At 36.9% G+C, this 20,206-nt stretch overlaps 2 protein-coding genes across 3 annotated transcripts in view; both read left to right on the forward strand.

The window, feature by feature from the left end:
• Positions 1-523: 523 nt before the first annotated feature.
• On the forward strand, positions 524-4,784 carry LOC124122721. The gene is made up of 8 exons (XM_046485834.2): positions 524-665; positions 967-1,086; positions 1,380-1,460; positions 1,793-2,073; positions 2,223-2,618; positions 2,855-2,968; positions 3,282-3,383; positions 3,791-4,784. The coding sequence occupies exons 1-8, from the start codon at positions 581-583 to the stop codon at positions 4,127-4,129; spliced, it is 1,518 nt and encodes a 505-aa protein (XP_046341790.1). The 5' UTR covers positions 524-580; the 3' UTR covers positions 4,130-4,784.
• A 4,905-nt stretch (positions 4,785-9,689) lies between these two features.
• The window catches only part of LOC124122719 (acetyl-CoA acetyltransferase, cytosolic-like), a 55,338-nt gene continuing 44,821 nt past the window's right edge, over positions 9,690-20,206 (forward strand). The window contains exon 1 of one of the 2 annotated variants that reach the window (XM_046485832.2): positions 9,690-9,842. In XM_046485832.2, coding sequence (XP_046341788.1) covers positions 9,803-9,842 — 40 coding nt within the window. In that variant the 5' untranslated portion in view covers positions 9,690-9,802. The remainder of the gene's footprint in view (positions 9,843-20,206) is intronic. The other variant, XM_046485831.1, reaches the window with a different exon arrangement.

The following is a 20,206-nucleotide window of genomic DNA, read 5'->3' on the forward strand; positions in this document are numbered from 1 at the left end:
TTTTATAGGGCTATTTGGTTTTGCTATTTTGACGTCATTAAGTTGCTGTAATGACGTCACAAGCACCGCTGCAGTTTAATGTTGCTGTCAGATTTGTATAAAATAGTTGGCTGTTAGCCAGTTTGTGTTAAATATACTCATTCATCATGCATACAATCAAGAGCTTGTTGGATTTCGATGCAAGTTTTGTCTTGTCGGGTTACCTTGTTCTTAACATGTTTCTTTGGTTCTTTTGCTACCTTCTGATGTGTGAAAGAACAGGTCTACATACATACATTCATACACAACAAACTGTCCAGTACATGCAGTAGTTTGTAAAAGATACAATTATATTGACATTTACATTAATGGGAAGCAAGTTGGGAATCACAATTGATTAGATAAGACAAAACATGTTCAGTAAACAATATGTGGATTTTGTTCATGTCTAAGGTAGATATATTCACAATTAGAGTAGTTTTGTGTAATGTACATTTTTACAAGACAGTAGACAGACCTTCCTTTTGATAAATTCAGTCTCATTGTACACAAAATATTACTTCAACTGGAATAGATATCTATAGGGCAGACACATTCCAGAATGCCAGCATATACCATATGCAACTCTTCTCGGGATATCAGCAAACTTGTGGTTGGAGGATCTCTTGAAGAGATAAAAATGGCCGGTAAGTTGCACATATTATCATCACAATTGTAATTCTACAAATATAACTGTACCCTCTCATACTGTCAGCTGCCATTAAGTAAGTGTGTAATATGTAACTCAGATATTAGTAACATGAGGATATCACACATAAATAAAGTACACTGACACATATGCCTCCGATTCTATTTCATTGATATACATGTTTTGAGGCATGCTTGTGCCAAAGTATATTCATACAGTAAAGTAGGTATATATAATTTCAATTTGTCCACTGAATCAAAATGGAATAAAGTTTATTCATCAATTTCTATTTGTATCAGGCGACAAATTAGGATGCAAAGCAAAAAAGTTGGTTCTTGAAGAAAATGGAGCTGAGATCGAGGATGAAGAGGTTCTTGCAGTGCTTTCTCTGAAGGACAAGATAATGATTCTGGGTGAAGGTAAACAAAAGGTTAATGGGGAAGTACATTCCTCAAAATCATAGGGATCCTGTTCCTTGTGTACAGGGCTTATTCCAACAGTTTAATTGTCGAATGATTCGCATAGAACCTTCCTAATGTACATTCATTTAAAAATGCAGGCTGTTATGAGTCAATAATTTGACACTTATAGCAGTAACTGGTCATTGTATAGACTACAAGTGCAGATAATGTCAGTTACAAAATATATATTTTTAGAAAATATTACATGCGTGACAATGAAACTATCTGTAACTCTGTTACTCATTATGCAGCAGAAGAGTGGCGTAAGGAAGATGTCGTGCCTTCCTGTGCAGGTTCAACAGACGATTGCGCTGAAAATCCCACACTGAAAGGTAAAGTATGTAAGGAGATATTGCAAATTTCGATTTACATTGACCAGCACAAGAATGGTGAGTTTTCAACTACAAACGTGTCTTATCACTCTTTGAAAAAATATATAATGTGTTGAAATTGGAATCATGCAATGATTACCTGACAATAGTATCATTGTCTCCCTGATTTTGGCAACTTTTAAATTTTCAAAGTTTATTCTATTCAGTCTTATCTGCGTTTGAACCCAGATGTTTACTTCGTGTTAAGGAACTGTATCCATGACAGCTGTTCTATTCACAAGTTTGAAGAAGTTATCAATATTCATGTTGTATGTAACACTTTCTAATCCTAGATTTAGATGTTCCAGTGCTTCAAGTACCGACATTGTCACCATCTTCCAATACCCGTATCACACCAAGGACACCTTTACCCAAGTTTAGCGACTACGTCCAGATGAAGCTTATCAACAAGGAGTCGCATCTTGTTTGGAGCCAGTGTATTCGTGAAGCAGCTTATTACTATTTGGTACAATATCCAAATATCGGAAAGAGTAACCAATCAGAATATCAAACTATTGGTGGAAGTATGTATGGACAATACCCTTCGATTCGCCGTGATGGACCGCGTCCATGGGTAAGTATGTTCATATACTTAAATACCCCACCCCCCAAAAAAAAGAAAAAGAGAATGATAATTTTATTTACTTTCTAAACAGACTTTTTGTTACAGGGACAACCAACACTGACAAGTGGTTTTATGCATTATACACTTTATGTTTTCAGTCAGCATTTGCAAAGGACCTTTCAAGTAGAATACGCCATGTCAGATGGTCTGAAAATAGGAAATCCCTTTTGCCAAACTCTGAAACCATTGGGGATTTTAACCCATCACCAGCAAAGTCGTTGTGTCTGGCACAGGATACTAGGTCTCTGAGCAGTAAGCTTCGAAAAATACCAGAAGAGGAACTGGAACAGCATTTACTAAAGCTTTGGAAACTCAGTGAAGACATCGAACAGAAACACCTCAAAGATGAGAGGCTTCTCAGGGTGGCAAAGGATATTAACATTCTATTAAAGGAAACTTACGTCAACAGACGAGAGTGGATAGAAGCCCAGCGGGAGAGTGGAAGTGTCAAACAAATAACTGACCGTTATCCATGTTTCACCAATCCCATCTTTGTAAGTTCGTCTATTTCAATGTTAAAAGAAATAGGCTTCATGTTTTAAAGTGAAAAAAACCCTTTGAAAGTAACACAAGAAAAGACTCTATACAGTGTGTGAAATGGCTGTACCGTTACCATCCTAAAATTTGTAAGTCTTTGATTAGTAGGTATGATTGAAAATAATACAGAAATATGTTAAGACTGTTTAGTTCACGGTATTGTTAACGGTAAAGGCAATAAAGTCTTTTTCAGGTCTTTGCTGAACTGAAGCTCATTAAAGGCAAGGATCTCTGGACCAGTGCCCAGAAGAACATTGACTGTTTGTTTGACATCACCAGGTCGCTACAGAAGGGAGATGGAAAGGAGGTATGTCAAAAGAGTGAAGTGTAATATTCAAAAAGTTAATGACCTACCATCTTCAGGGAGGAAACTGGACTTTTAAAGTCAGTTAACTCTCTTGCCTCGGGAAGATGATGACCTACATGTACCAATAAAATTCAAATCTCAGCATCTCCAAAAACAAAAACTCTATGATGTTTTCGAATCGCCACATTCTAGTTATACTTTCTTTCTGATAGTTAATGGAACAACTTAGCAGTGATTATTATCATGTGATGACGCTTGTGGTGTTGTTGTTGAAATATCTAAATGACAACACTCATATGTTCTCCTTTCACAGGGACTTGAGGCAGATATTTCATCCTTCCTGTGCATGGAAAAGAAAAGTGCCTATGACAGAGGAAAGGGTAGAAAAACCGCTTTAATATTAACAGTCCACCGCGTAAGTCACGAAGTAAGAAACTTCATCTATTGTCCAGTATGTGACCCTTCAAATCATATTTAAGTGAGTGATTTGGGTTTAATGCCACTTCGAACAGTATTCCAGTTATATAGCGGCGTGTCAGCTAAATTTGGGAGGAGGAAACCCACGAGACCCACGATGCTGATAAACGTAGAAACATAATCGGGGCGGACTGGGATTCAAACTCACAATCACAGGTTTCTGGTGTGCCAAGGGACGCACCTCTGCACGACGAATTTGAGACGACTGGGCCACCCGTGTCCGTCATATTTAACGTCATATTAATGAGAAGCATTGCTCTAGTAGTATTTTATACATTTAAAAAAAATTAATGCTATACAATTCGGTCTCACTGGGGTCTTACATTGTTTTTTTGATTATTTCAGGATTTTTCACCTGACGAAGTAGACAAGGCTGTACAGAAAGTGTCTAACGAACATTCACCAAGTCTGATGGTGTTTGTGAATGATGATGCAATTACTCATGCCATTGTCAAAGCTGATAATGTAAACCTCTCTTCTTGTCCAACATTCAGAAAGTCAGTGCTCTACCTGTTGGCAGTGTACTATATTGCTTGGATATCCTATCCAAGACAGTATTCTCAGATTCTTGGCCTCTTACAGCAATTGGTTTTGGGTGAAGTGTTCACTGAACAGAAATCCAAAAAGTATCTGCAGTTTGCTCACATTTTGACTAATTTGTGGCCTGTAGAACAGGGGTTCTAAAGCCCATTGCATTCAGTGTCATGGGACATCAGACTTAGATTTACTGACAGCGTTCAGTGTTATATTGTTTGTTTAACATAGTTTTGCTATTCAGAGTTAAAGTATAATTATGCAAAACACAATTCCTACTGTCACAATAATGGTACTATTCCAACGAATAGCATTTAGGTTCTTGGCCTCTTACAGTAATTGATTTTGGGTGAAGCGTTCACCGAACAGAAATCCAAAACGTGTGTGCAGTTTGCTTACATTTTGACTAATTTGTGGCCTGCAGAACAGAAGTTCTAAAGCCCATTGCATTCAGTGTCATGGGACATCAGACTTAGATTTACTGACAGCGTTCAGTGTTATATTGATTGTTCAACATTGTGTGTTTTAATAGTTCGGCTATTCAGAGTTAAAGTATAACCATGCAAAACACAATTTCTGTTGTCACAATAATGATACAATTATCTTTCGTTGTGAATAGAGGAGCTTGTGTCATCCAGGTATGTCATATTACAAAAGATGATATAAACATGCTGTCAAGAATAAATCTCATTACTTACTAAACATCTTCTTTGTGTTGTGAGTCTTTAGTCTGATTATATTATACAGATAGATAATGCCCACAATGTATTTAAATGTCCAAGGATCTCTCTCTCTCTCTCTCTCTCTCTCTGTGTGTGCAGTACATGGACATCAAATGTTCACACATTTACATGTTCTTGGACAGTACTTGTTTACTTGTGTTTAATCGCCAGATGTTTAATTTCTAAACACAAGTAGCAATGTAAACACGTTTTTGCGTTTAAAAGGGTGAGACATTGGTTAAACAGCGTTAGGTGATTATATTGTAAACACCAGTACCGTTTAGAAACTAAACTATTGTTTACTTCGTAAACACTTGTTTATAACTGTCAGTGTTTAGATAATAAACACAAAACAGTGTTTAAAAAGATGAGACAAATAAGCGTTTAATTTTGTGTTTAATATATAAACACTCATTTTTAGAGTGCATGCAAGCAATATGAAAAGTCTGTACTTGTCCTTTTCCGAGACCAGTGTTCGTCTCCTGTTTAATTGATAAGTGAAAACACTCAGGGATGTTTATTTTATATAATAATGTGTAGACGGTCCAGTAGGAGTCATACATAGTAAAAATATTAAATATCTTACGACAGATGTTGGGGTAGTGACCATTATTTACCCACATGCTATATACAAGTAATATGAAAAGTCTGTAGTTGTCCCTTTCCGCGAGAAGTGTTCGTCTCCTGTTTAATTTATATTGGAAAACACACAGGGATGTTTCTTTGATATAATAATGTGTAGACGGTCCAGTAAGAGTCATACATAGTAAAAATAATAAATGTCTGACGACAGCTGTGGGGGTAGCCACGATTATTTACCCACATGCTATATACAAGTAATATGAAAAGTCTGTAGTTGTCCCTTTCCGCGACCAGTGTTCGTCTCCCGTTTAATTTATATTGGAAAACACACAGGGATGTTTCTTTGATATAATAATGTGTAGACGGTCAAGTAAGAGTCATACATAGTAAAAATAATAAATGTCTGACGACAGCTGTGGGGGTAGCCACGATTATTTACCCACATGCTATATACAAGTAATATGAAAAGTCTGTAGTTGTCCCTTTCCGCGACCAGTGTTCGTCTCCCGTTTAATTTATATTGGAAAACACACAGGGATGTTTATTTTATATAATAATGTGTAGACGGTCAAGTAAGAGTCATACATAGTAAAAATAATAAATGTCTGACGACAGCTGTGGGGGTAGCCACGATTATTTACCCACATGCTATATACAAGTAATATGAAAAGTCTGTAGTTGTCCCTTTCCGCGACCAGTGTTCGTCTCCCGTTTAATTTATATTGGAAAACAAACAGGGATGTTTATTTTATATAATAATGTGTAGACGGTCCAGTAGGAGTCATACATAGTAAAAATATTAAATATCTTACGACAGATGTGGAGGTAGCGACGATTATTTACCCACGCGCTACATACAAGCAATATAAAAAGTCTGTAGTTGTCCCTTTCCGCGACCAGTGTTCGTCTCCTGTTTAATTTATATTGGAAAACACACAGGGATGTTTATTTTCTATAATAATGTGTAGACGGTCCAGTAGGAGTCATAAATGGTAAAAATAACAAATAAATTACAACAGCTGTGGAGGTAGTGACCACTATTTACCCACACGCTATATCCAAGCAATATGAAAAATCTGTAGTTGTCCCTTTCCGCGACCAGTGTTCGCCTCCTGTTTAATTGATATTGGAAAACACACAGGGATGTTTCTGTTATATAATAATGTGTAGACGGTCCAGTAAGAGTCATACATAGTTAAAATAATAAATGTCTGAAGACAGCTGTGGGGGTAGCGACGATTATTTACCCACATGCTATATACAAGCAATATGAAAAGTCTGTAGTTGTCCCTTTCCGCGACCAGTGTTCGTCTCCTGTTTAACTGATATTGGAAAACACACAGGGATGTTGTTTTTTTATATAATAATGTGTAGACGGTCCAGTAGGAGTGATACATAGTAAAAATAATCGTTATTTTTCAACAGTTGTGGAGGTAGCGACGATTATTTACCCACGCGCTACATACAAGCAATATGAAAAGTCTGTCGATGTCCCTTTCCGCGACCAGTGTTCGTCTCCTGTTTAATTGATAAGTGAAAACACACAGGGATGTTTATTTTATATAATAATGTGTAGACGGTCCAGTAGGAGTCATACATAGTAAAAATATTAAATATCTTACGACAGTTGTGGGGGTAGCGAAGATTATTTACCCACACGCTATATACAAGCAATATGAAAAGTCTGTAGTTGTCCCTTTCCGCGACCAGTGTTCGTCTCCTGTTTAATTGATATTGGAAAACACAAAGCGATGTTTCTTTGATATAATAATTTGTAGACGTTCCAGTAGGAGTCATAAAGGATGCAGTTGTACGATGATTCAAAGGATGTGTGGTAAATATTTTCATGCAGAAAACATGACAGAAATCTGCAAAGAGAATGTATTTTAAGCTTTAAGGTCAAGAGCGAGGTTGCTATTTGGCACTTTTGTACGACGTTGCATGTGTTTTGCATCACAATGAGCAATATGACATCATAACAGTTGACCCGTGAAGATCCAGGGTAGAATAGGTCTTAAGCAACCCATTCTTGCCCTAAAAGGCGACTATGCTTGTCATAAGAGGCGACTAATGGGATTGGGTGGTCAGGCTCGCTGACTTGGTTGAAGCATGTCATTGATCCCAATTGCGTGGATTGATGCTCATGATATCAATGACAAGAATAGGTTGCTGAAGACCTAATCTACCCCGGGTCTTCACGGGTCTGATAAGTTTGTGTGAAGTATTACAGTGTAAAGGAACTGCTGGACATATAGAGCACCATATTGTGTTTACAGGCTGTTGTCAGGGATTCCGTAAATTCAGATCAACAACCCACTCAAAATACTGGACTCAACCCATGCCACTTCACTCAATATATTTTTGTAATACAAAAGATTTGGCGTTTTATTTAGTCGTGGTAGAATGGAGATTTAATATTTGAAACCTCATGCTGCGCTTTTGGTTCCAAATTCAATTTAGCATGGTTAAATTTACAGGTAACCTAGCTCTACATTGAAAACACAGTATGTTTATGTCCTAAATATGATGTGCTGCCCTTTTGAAGCTTTTAGGTCAGGGGTATAAAAATATTTCTAAGTTCAAAACATGAAACAAGATACCGGTATATTTTATGAGAAATTCCACTTATCAAAAATTGCAGTGCACCTCCTCTATATTAGTATGGAAACTGTTCCCTAAAATTTCAAAAGAATGCATGCAGTGCTTAAAATGTTTAAGTTGAAAAAATATAAGTAACCCAATGAAAAACAGCTGTATTTTTTCAGAAAATCCAAAAATTGAAATCAAACCTCACACAGCACCTGTCCTATTGATACACAAAGTTTGAGAAGAATCTATGCTGTAGTTTTCAAGTTATAAGTCACACTAGAAAATGTCCTCGGAAAGATTAAATCCCCAACCTTTCATGGTTAAGAAACCATTAATTTCAAGTCGGGCTCATGAAAATAACATTAAGGTTGCCTGACTGGCTAACTTAATTTGCTTGTGAACTATAACACATTATTCAGTTGACAAATATGAAACGAGAATATCCTGTTAAAATTGTCACAAGCTAGATATATTAAATAGCTGAGTTCTGATATTAAGGATGTACTGTAATATTTGTCATGCTTGTTATGATCCATTGTTGTAGTTCTGCAAGTGACAGAAACCCAATTGATTTTGACTGTATTTCTAACAAAAGTAACATTCACTGAAACTTGAATACCAGATTTTATTCCTTGTATTTGTGTACAAGTGCATTAACACTGTCATACACGCTTTATTTGTAAATTTAAGTTTTAAAGGACAAATGAAATGAAATTAAGACTTAAAACTAAGCACCATACCACAAAAAACTTTTCAGTTTGCAGTTATTGAGGCATTTATTTTGTGATATATTTGCAGTAGGGCTGGGACGAGTTCAAATTTACTACCCGGTTACCCACTGCAAGTCTCAAGAGTAGGGAACAAAATGTCAGATTGGTAATTGTTTTACCGCAGCCCTGGCTAAAGCTATTCAGATACATGTATCAAACAATCAGATCATGCGTACACTGAAGTTGACTGAAGCTTTATCTTTACTCAAACATTTACAAGTCAAAAGGAATGAGTGCATCATCAGAAAATAATGTTAACATTAGCGACTTGTAGTGTAACCACTGACCTATAGTATGTTTTTGTCTTTAAACAATATATAACGTGACTAACCACGGGTCTGGGTAGTCCTGTGGGTACCCGGGTCCTATTCAGGGCCCACAAGACTCGAGTACCCGAGTCACCCGTCCCGGCCCTAATTTGCAGTGTTAAATGGTAGTGTTTTCTATTTTGGAAACAGAACACAAACTCAACATATGAGTGTTAGAACATAGAGACTTCCCGAGACTTTCAACACATCCTTTGGTCTAAAATTGTGCATGATACACAAAAAATAATAACGGGTGGTATAAAATGATTTCCCAAGGTTTGGTTGAAAAGTTCAATGCCGCTTATTGTTAATGGCTAAAATGACAATACATGAGCAAACTCGATTATTTACAGACCGCCGTCATTTGGTTGAAATATTGGTGAGTGCTTCGTTAAACAACAACAAACAAACAAATCTGACACAACTAACCCAAAGGATCTAAGAGGCACGCGTGGATAACATAATATGTATTTTCCGATACTAAACGATATGTCTTGAGCCATATCGATTTTAATCATACTTGGTGGCAAACAAATTTTGCATTCGCACTGTTGACACAACCACAATAAAACCGACCATAACCCACCTAAGAGACTTCCTGGAAGTTATAGTAAGCGATCTGTACGTTAATATAACAACAAGCCGACCTTCGACAGTAAAATGCGTAAACAGATCCGCCATGACAGTAGCACTGAGCGCAAGTAATTAATGAGAAGAGTCGCGTCCCTTGCAAGATGTATACCACTCGATAAACGTAGCGCTGTGGCCTGGTCTGGGAAAGGGACGTATACTGACTCGTTTTAACACTGGGATTGAATCTACGTTTCAGAACGTTCAGCGAACACAACAACGATGGACGTGGTGATTGTGTCTGCGGTCCGTACGGCTATAGGTAAATCATATTTTGATTTTTTTTATATGACAGTGATAGTTTGAACCTCTGAATTAATCTAATGGATTAAAATGTCAATGACACCTTTGTATTACAACAGAATAATCATTTATTAATCGACTATTCCCCGCTGTTTTTTAAGTATTTTGTTTTTGTTTGTTTGTTGCTTACGCCGCACTCAGCAATTAACAATGAAATACTATATAGTTTGAGAGACTCGACTATCAATCTATAAACAAACTACCTACATCACAGTCAGTGCGGCCATAATCACGTAAACAAGCACATTTCTCATGTAGTCATAATTATTTTTTTTATAAGTTCATTTTATTTATTTTTTATAATGCAATTAAAACAATCTTGTCTGTTGTTCACTAAAGCTAAGCAATGTTTTAATTTAACAGTGATTCGATAATGTAGGTTGACTGCTGGTATTTGTTGACCAGTGCATATTGTCACATGAGGTGATCGGGTGCCCTGGCACATCCTACCATGAGGTGATTGCGAGGACATATCTGATTGGTTACCGAATGTCACACTCTCTCCTGAAGTAAAACATTGTTTTTTTACCAAAATCATTGTTTAGGAGGATTTGTTTTTGGCCAACCTTCAGAATTTAGTACCACAGATGATCCCCATGAGAAGTTGTGGTACTGTGAACTGAAGGTGCACCAAAATATGTACGTTCTGGTCTGCAGAAGATGTACAGATGGATCTCAGCTGTTCAATAAACATTGTCCTCGTGTATATATCATCATATATTGTTTCACCTGATTTATGTTTGATCTTAGTCACATATATTTTCAATACTCAACTAACATATTAAGTAACTGCATTAGGAGTGCTTACACCACTAAAATATCAATTAATGTGTTGGGTGTTCGTGAATTATATGCAGCTGTGTGTTTGGGGAAATAAAAGTGTGTACTATATGCAATAAAGTATGGTAGTTACTAGCACAGGGATGCAGGTACAACAGTAAGTGTTATCATGGACCTTAGTAACCTCGATAGGAAAAACACTTCAGATTATTATTATATGATCTGAGCTATTAGTAATAATTTCAAATGAATTTTCCTTTTCATTGTATATTAATAGAAAAAAATCCAATTAGGAAGGTCCACTCAATTATTTACAGACAGCTGTTACATAGCTCGAAAATTGCTGAATGCAGCATTAAACAGCAAACAAACATTTCAATTAGGAAGGGATAGCAGTGTGATGAATAATCAATTTTATCAAGCTAAGTTTCAAACAATTATATTTTGACTATATGTTTCATGAGTAAGTTTGGCATTTACAATTTTATAAAGTTTTTCTTAAAATATAAATTATTTAGCTGTTTAAGTTATAGCACTTTCAGATGTTTACATGTTGTACACTTCATCTCATATTTTAGTTGACCTTTATGATTAATTATAATGTGACTAGCCTACTTTGGTTTATATTTTAAAAGATTTTGATTTCAGTTCTGGCTAAGTTAAAGTTACCAAACACGAGGAGGAGTCATTGGTCTAGTTACAGCACGGTTCGGTTGGCCTTTGATTGACGTGGGAAAGCGGAGCCTCGAGGTGACTTTCGCAAACCGTGCTGTAACTAGACCAATGGCGAGTCAAGTGTGTAGTAACTGACTTGTAGCACTACTAGCGAGCGGTGATGGAAATAGCGGGATAGGTGCATCATATTTGTAGTGTATATGCAATCAAGGTTTGTAATTGTATGCATATGTATGGGTCAGAGGTCAGGGTCTCGTTTTGGGATTAAACATGTGCGAGCCAATATCAATGGCGGCGCCCTGTATATTCATTACATTGACGACAAATAAAAGTCTTCGTTTCGCTCCTTCAAGGATCATATCATTTATCAACAGAGCAAGAATCATCAAGAACATTATATTGGCGACGAGGATACACAGATGAAAAAAAAAGTATCTAATCATTGTCATGGCTGTTTCATTATAAAGCGTACCCGTGTTTAACGCATTCGATGTACATGCCAACGGAAACAGTGGTCCGCAATGGAAGCAATGGTTGACCCGTTTTGAAAGACTTATGGTTGGTCTGAACATTGTTGAGCCAACTCAAAAGCGTGCATGGTTGTTACATCTAGCTGGCCCCACAGTCGAAGAAATATTCGACACTATTCCAAACACAGGGTATGACAAGGCAGTTAAAGCACTCACTGACTATTTCATTCCTATCGTTAACACGGCTTTTGAAATCTTCAACTTCCGTCACGCAAAGCAAAATGTAGGTGAAAGCATTGACGCTTACTGCACAAGATTGAGAAAATTAGCGCAAACCTGTGACTTTCACGATGTTGACAAAGAGATATTCTCGCAGATCGCCTTGACATGTACGTCTCAGAGACTCAGAAGATGAGCATTACGAGAAGATTTGACAAGATTGCTTACTGCAGGCAGATCTCTCAAAATTAGCGATTTTCAAGCTAGTATAAATGCTGTATCTCATTCACACTCACAGAACAATCATTCCGCACACAGACAATCTCGATCACAGTCTTGCCGAAATAAGAAGGATAAAATTCAATCCCACTTGCAGCAAGGAGATTCTAGGTCAAGATACGAACGATCAAGAGCCAGACAATTAAGTGGGTCTAACCAAACTTGTTATTTCTGTGGAGGTTCGTATCCCCATGTTGGAAAGTGTCCTGCCAAGGGTAAGAAGTGCAACTATTGTGGCATTTTAAATCACTTAAAAAAATTGGGGCATTCTAGAAATAGAGACAATGAGCCAAATTCTCACACAAACAAGGAAAGAATAAACATTGTACACACAAACTCTGACAATCAATACCTTCATGACTCTTGACACTGATGAAGAATATGTTTATGCCATCCAATGTAAGGATTCAGTCAACATGACAATGGACACAATGGAAACAACAAAATTCCAGTCCGGGAACTGAACATTGCTGGAAAATTAGTCCCATGTGTGATAGACTCTGGCGCAGCTGAAAACATGCTTGACCAAGCAACATATGATGCCCTCAGACAGGAAGGGCACATAATTGGAAATCTTAGAGACTCTAAGAGACATTTTTTCGCATATGGATCACAAGACCAACTGTATGTGGTTGGGAAGACCGTTCTACCTGTGCAGTATGGAAACATAAAACAGGACTGTGAATTTTATGTGGTATCAGGTAAATGTGGCAATCTTTTGACTTATCAGTCTGGTGAATCGTTGGGTATCATTAATATCGCCAGAAATGTGGAATCATCTGAGGTGGAAGACATTATTTGTGTTTTCCAGAACTGTTCAATGGAATTGGCAAAATCAGGAACAAACAGATAAAATTACATGTTGACAAATCAGTACAACCAGTCTGGCAAACACACAGGCGAATCCCATTCCACATACGGAAGGACGTGGAAGAAGAAATGAAAAGATTAGAAGATCTGGACATCATAGAGCCAGTACCGAATGAGCCCACTCCATGGGTCAGTCCCATCGTTGCAGTACCTAAGAAGTCGTCAGGCATCCGCGTATGCGTTGACATGCGCGAGGTCAACAAGTGTATTCGACCTGAAAATCACATTTCACCAACTATTGATGACCTCATCTCAGAATTAAATGGATCAGTCTTCTCCAAGCTAGACTTGAATGCAGGATTCCATCAGTTGGAGTTGAGCCCAGAAAGTCGCTATCTGACCACATTTAGCACCCATGCAGGAATCCGACGATACCATCGCCTCTCCTTTGGGATAAATTCTGCTTCAGAGATATTCCAGAATGTCATTTCAGAAGTTATTCAAGGGATTCCCGGATGTAGAAACATCCAAGATGACATAGAGGATTAGCCACTGTGTTCGGTTGTTACCGATAAATCTACACACAAGTGATTTATCTGTCATGATTAGAACGAGGCTTTGCCGAGTTCTAATTGTGGCAGATTAATCACAAGTGTGTAGATTTTTCGGTAACAACCGAACACAGTGGTTAATCATTTTCTCCCATTACAATACGCCATAAAAAGTCGAGCTCGTAGTTGAAGATTTCCCGTGTTTAGTAACCACTTGGGATTCCCCCCAGCCTCGTTTTCGAATATGCTCAGTGAGACAACTGCACCATAAACAGGTAAAAAGGATCTAGCAAAGACAACTCACACGCGTTTTCCATGACAGGCAAGCTACTTGTTAGCATTCATGTTATGTTTTTTGTTAACTATTAAAAGCTGATGGGAGTAACGTTTTGAGAATTAGTAATGTGATTTGATATTTGTCAATGGTTTTGGATTACTCGGCCCATAACTTTATTTGCATTCACCTCGGGTGACTATCATTCTCAGTGCGCAACACTAAATAGGCCCCCCTTTTTGGTGTATGTATGTAAATATGTTATTCGTTTATTTGTTCGCTAGAAACAAATGTTATTAACCCAATTGAGAGGAAATTAAATATTGTCTTAAATATTGTGAAATATTGTTAACGAAAAGCAAGGGTCCAAGGAACTGTCAGCAGGACTGATCAGGCAAGATTCTATAAATACCAACTCAAGCAACTGATCAGCTGATTAAATCTTCTCAAATCCATCAATGGATTGTAATATTTTTGGACGAATTTTCCTCTTTAAAACTAATTTTACAGTGAATAATTTAATATGTAAAATGATGATTATTTCATGTCTTTTTTGTTTTTATTTTGTTCCTGAATATGGTGAGCACATGTGTTTTTATTAAAAATATTTAAAAAAACTTGTTCAATGGACAATTTTTCTTTTGAACATAATATTTAACATCATGACACCAAAAATGTTACTAAATGAGTCATCTAATTTCCCCATATTTGTGAATGACAAGAAACAGTGTGAATTTGACAAGCACAATAATTTATTGTGTGTGAAACATAAATACATAGGATATATGTAAACAATAAATTATCATTTCAGTAGTTCTACAAATATTTGCATTTTAATACCCTTGTAATTTTACATTGTTATTTTACTGCAAGAGTTACCTCCAAACTTTATTCTTTTGTTATTTTATCAGATTAGAAGTTAAGACTTACTGATAATAGGTAATTTAAAATTAACATTTTCTTTTTATCTTCATGAAAACTAGACATAATAATAATAAATATGTATTTTAGTGACCTGTTCATATGTGATTTTTTTTTTAAAAAGTATTAAAATTAAAATTAGACATTGCTAATGTAAAGGAATGAGGTTTATGGTTAAATGTTATAAGAGGACCTCTTGTTGGTCATTTCTTCATCACCCATAAATTTGAGTTTTTCTTTACTTACCATGTTCTGAAAATTTACACATTAGAATAATTTAAGGTCTCTGATTAAAATAGCGACACAGCCTTTCACTCCCAGGCAGCCAATAAGATTATGTGAAAAAAATAAACCATTGTAAACCTTGTAATTGGAGAATAATAATAAAAATACATTTCTTATTTTGTCATATGTCCAGTTTTTCATCCCAAGAAATGCTAAATAATTATCATTAAAATTAAGCTAGCTATGCATATTAGGGATCTTTATCTGCTATGATAATATAACAATTGCATTATTAAAGAAGTGTTTTTTTCAGAAAACATGGTAAATAATAAATCTTTAATTTTGGTTTAAAGAATACACTTGAGACAACCATAATTCTACATGTCTTAATACTTCGTATTGTCTGTTAATTCTGAAAATAATTAACTGTGATATTGAGTTTCTACCTAAAACTAATGATATGAAATTAATTTTGAGATTATTTCATCCTATCTAAAATTCAAAATATATTTTAAGATGCATAAATGTACATCATTGTTGAAAAAATATATATTGTTTTTAAAAAAAATACCTAAAAAGGTTGATTTGTGCCCACCATCTTTATCTTCATCATTTTGTCTGCTCCCTATAAGAAATCAAAATAGTTAAGAAAAAATATAAATACATATATTACTTTCTTGAGTTTATATAGATTTAGGTATGACTTAATACATTCAAGTGACGGGGTAATGTTGTTTTTTCATAATGAGTTTCTTAATTGTCCTGAGATAGTATGTTTAAATAATTGAAGTCTTCACGTTTAAAAAACACCAAATAATTATAGGCCAAAATACATTAATTACATTGATCTGGATAAACTCCACCTGTTGAAAGGGAAACAACTGCTGTGGTTGCAAAACATCTTGGTCGTGAGATGTACGGTCCGTCCGGCAAATATTGATCGTTTCCTGCATTAAAATTGAGTATTGCTTTAGGTCCAAATTATCTGAGTGTTTATTTTCTTAAAATATGAATTTAAGTTTTGATTATTTTAATATAACTTTGTAATATGTTCAGCGTTAGAAACTAACAGTTTTCGTCCACTAGTCCACATAATGATAACATATAGCAAAACCCTTAAAAATGGCAATTTTCTACTAGTCCTTATGATACCTTTACCATTGGGCAGTTTGGCAAGGACTATAGGACTAGTGCCAATTTCTAACCCTGATGTTTTTGCAATTCATCATGCACTCAAACTCATACCGGAACTTCCGGAAGCAAAGGCAGTCGTCCTATCAGACTCGCTAAGTGCACTTCAAGCCATCAGTGGCAGAAACTCAAACTCAAGGCCAAACACATTCAACAATATTCTATACGAATATACAAAACTATCGGACCAAGGGCAACAGGTGGAGCTGTGTTGGATCCCCTCTCACATAGATATTCATGGAAATGAAAAAGCAGACTCACTGACGAAGCTAGCTCAAGACAAAGCGGATATACAGCCTATTTCCTTTAGTAAACTAGAGATAAAAAGCAAAATCAAAGCCTCCATAGCAGACAGATGGCAAGCCCAATGGGATGCAAGTAAGATCGGCAGATGGCTATACAAAATTCAACCCAAGGTCCAACAAAAGCCAAACTCATACTCAAATGAAATTGCTATCTCACGCCTCAGACTTGGTCACAAAAAGCACTATGACAAGGTTTGTTCATCTTGCAATCAGGCTGAAACTATTGATCACGTGTTACTAGAATGTCAAGACCATGCCCCAGCCCGGGCTAGGTTAAAACAAGAATTGCAGTTAGATCCGCTATCTGTCATAGATCTCCTAAAGCCAAGAGATGCAATAGCGAAGGCCAAACTAACTCTATTTCTGAGAGATGGACAGCTACTCGAACGTATATAAACAGAGCAGCCAAGGATAAAAAATCATATCAATATAAGAAAATAGAAATCATATCAATACAAAAACAGAAATTATGTGAACACCGAACTCACAATAGATATGTGTACCCTTCTCACAAACAGGAGTCCCAAAGAGGGACAGGTCAGCCGAAATTGCCTTGGCAGAAGGCGACCTCTTAAACACTTAATGCAACAACAACAACAATCATGGAAACCACTGCGAGTAAATCTAAGCGACAGGCGTACACTATTAAAGACAAGTTGGAGATTGTGAGGCGGGTGAGAGAGGGTGAATCACAAGCTTGCGTTAGCCGATCAGTTTGGATTCCAGCAGGGACCATATGTGAATGGCTAAAAGAAGCAAAGCAGACATGGAGGCATGCCACTATCTGGCAAGATTATGAAAATGCAAGCTCAGAAACTGTCCCTATATATTCATGGCCCTGACGACACATTCAAGGCCAGCGCAGGCTGGTTGTGGAGATTACAAAAACGACATGGTATCAAGTTGTTTACAGTGACCTGGGAGCCATCCTAAGAGAGCTAATGGAATCTGAGGGTTAGGACTAAGAACAGATTTACAACTGTGACAAGACTGGCCTGTATTACAAGCTGTTGCCAGACAAGACTCTTGGCACAAAAGATGACAAGCAGACTGGGTTCAAGTCCACCAAGCAACGGGTCACAGTTTTGCTTACATGCAACAAGCCTTGGGACTCACAAGTTGAAGCCTTTGGTGATTGGCAGTGCCCAGAATCCTGCATGCTTTCATCAGGTAAACAGAGAAACACTGCCTGCACACTACAGCGCCTCTGCAAATGCATGGATGACAGCCAAGATTTTTTAAGATTGATCATCCTATTGGATAACCGCCCCGCCCATCCCCTAGGAAGTACTTTGCAGTCGCATGATGGACTTATAAAGGCATTCCTAATGCCAAAAAACACAACTTCCACTTATCCAACTGCTCGGCCAACAAATAATAAAAGCATACCAGGCACATTATCGGCGATTCCTAGTGAGTGCGTTTGTGGAAAGAGGATTGGACCCTGTTGCGTTCCTGAACAACTGCTGAATGAAGGGACTTTGGCCAGCATTCAGGGTTGATGAAGACTTTGTGGGATTTCAAGAAGAAGATGTCACTGATACTGTACGAAATTTCCGCGAGAATGCAAAGGAAAACAGCATCGATGTATCCCAAGAGACGGTTTGGAACACGTGCAATGACAAACCTGCCGATTGCGGAGCTTCTAAACGACAAAGAGTTGGTTGCCGCAGCTGTGCCCGACGAAATCATCGATGATGAAGAGGACGACAACAGTGACTATGAGTATGACTGTTTGGGATGCCATTGATGGGGTTGAGTGCTTATTGCGGCATATAGAAAACAGTGCCAGATATGAGCAACTTCACTTGATGCAAGTTCGCTGTATACTCTCACAACTGAGAACAGAGGAACGGGACAGTCAAAAAAAAAAAAAATCAGTGACTTTCAGTAAATAAAAATGTGTTCATTACTATACATGACGGGTACATGTGCGCGTACCAGTTGCATGGTTGTAATGGCCACTTTCTAGTGTTTCAACGCAACATGTTTCCCAGTACATAATTATTACTGATAATAGAACAAAATATCTCATCCACTCAAATCTATGTTTGTGTTTGTTTGATTTTTATAAATTGCTCAAATAACCGTGTAGTTACACTCGTAATGTCCATGTACATTGTACATAAAGTGCATACAGAGTGCTGGCTGTGTCCGGGTTTTTCATAACTTTGACACGTCATCATTTATTTACCACTCACAGTCTTGGTCTCACATTAGTTTGGTGACAAGGCTTGTTCGGCTTTGTAATACACTGTCATCGATAGATAATGTGAGTAAGTCAGCGATTAGACCTTCATAGAGTGAGGACCAAACGTTGTATGAATGTCATCGTAAGCTCCGACGTTCATGCTTCAATGAACTCACACAAAGTGAAAGTCAATTCTTAAATATTAACTTAAATAATGAACACACATGACTAAGACATGTCATTAAGCAACAACACAAATAATACCTAGTTCATTTCATTCTACATCCATCCGTCATTGCATGCACTCACTGACGCACATGCGCACACACGCACACACATTTACACACATACCAATAGAATTTACTGACGTGAATTAACACCTACACAACTTTTTACAACTTGCATATTTTTTTACACTAGTACAATTGTTACATGTTTTTTGGCTTATGGCTAAACTACTTTAACAGTCTATCATAGTATAGATTCTTTACAAGTGATACATATATACACTTTGAGTAGATGAGACCACAGATAGAGCTGAAACAATTGCAGACTAACCTTGGAAGTATGAAGAAGTTTGCTAATCTGCCCAAATCCTCTAATTGCCAAGTAAAGCTATTTGACTGTTTGAGAGTGACTGATTTATCAGGTCCACCACTGAGTTTAAACTGTATAACAATTATATAATGTAAACAAAGGCCGGGGACGGGTCAGTGCTTTAGCTGTTGTAAGGTTATATTCATGCATTGATTGATGTGCTTCGCTCAAGCATGCTTCAGCTGTCCTGTAAAACAAGGTGGTTACATTTGAAGGTGTACATCAAACTAACATAAACAGATATATCTGCAGATGTATTAACACAACATACTAAACATAAACTATGACACTGCCACACAAAGTCATCATTACTGTTTATAAGGTTACTAAACTGGGGGTATTCTAACCATCTTTTTAAACCAGAAACATTTACGTTAACCAAATGCACTATTATATATATTATCACAATAAGAAGAGTTAAGGTTTGTGTGTTTTCAGGGGGAATACTACACTTCATTTCGCTGAGAATAGAAATATCATTTGTGTTAAATGAGATTTTGTCTTTATCTTCTGGCCTTTCATGAATGAGGATGTAGAGAGATACATTTGTAAATGTGGAATCAGATGGAAATCACCGGTAACAAGGAAATCATTTGAGCTAGTCAACATTCAGACTACCCAACCAATGGAACTTGTGTGCATGGACTACTTGCAATTGAAGGAATCAAAAGGAGGATTCGGTAACATTCTTGTGATCACGGATCATTTTACAAGATATGCTATTGCCATACCAACCAAGAATCAATCCGCCAAGACAACAGCAAGAGTTTTCTTTGATAATTTCCTTGTGCACTATTGATTTCCAACCGAACTTCACAGCGATCAAGGTAGAAAC

Source organism: Haliotis rufescens, unplaced genomic scaffold, assembly GCF_023055435.1.
Source record: "Haliotis rufescens isolate VD_foot unplaced genomic scaffold, xgHalRufe1.0.p SCAF_5, whole genome shotgun sequence".
In the NCBI taxonomy this organism is placed as follows: domain Eukaryota; kingdom Metazoa; phylum Mollusca; class Gastropoda; order Lepetellida; family Haliotidae; genus Haliotis; species Haliotis rufescens.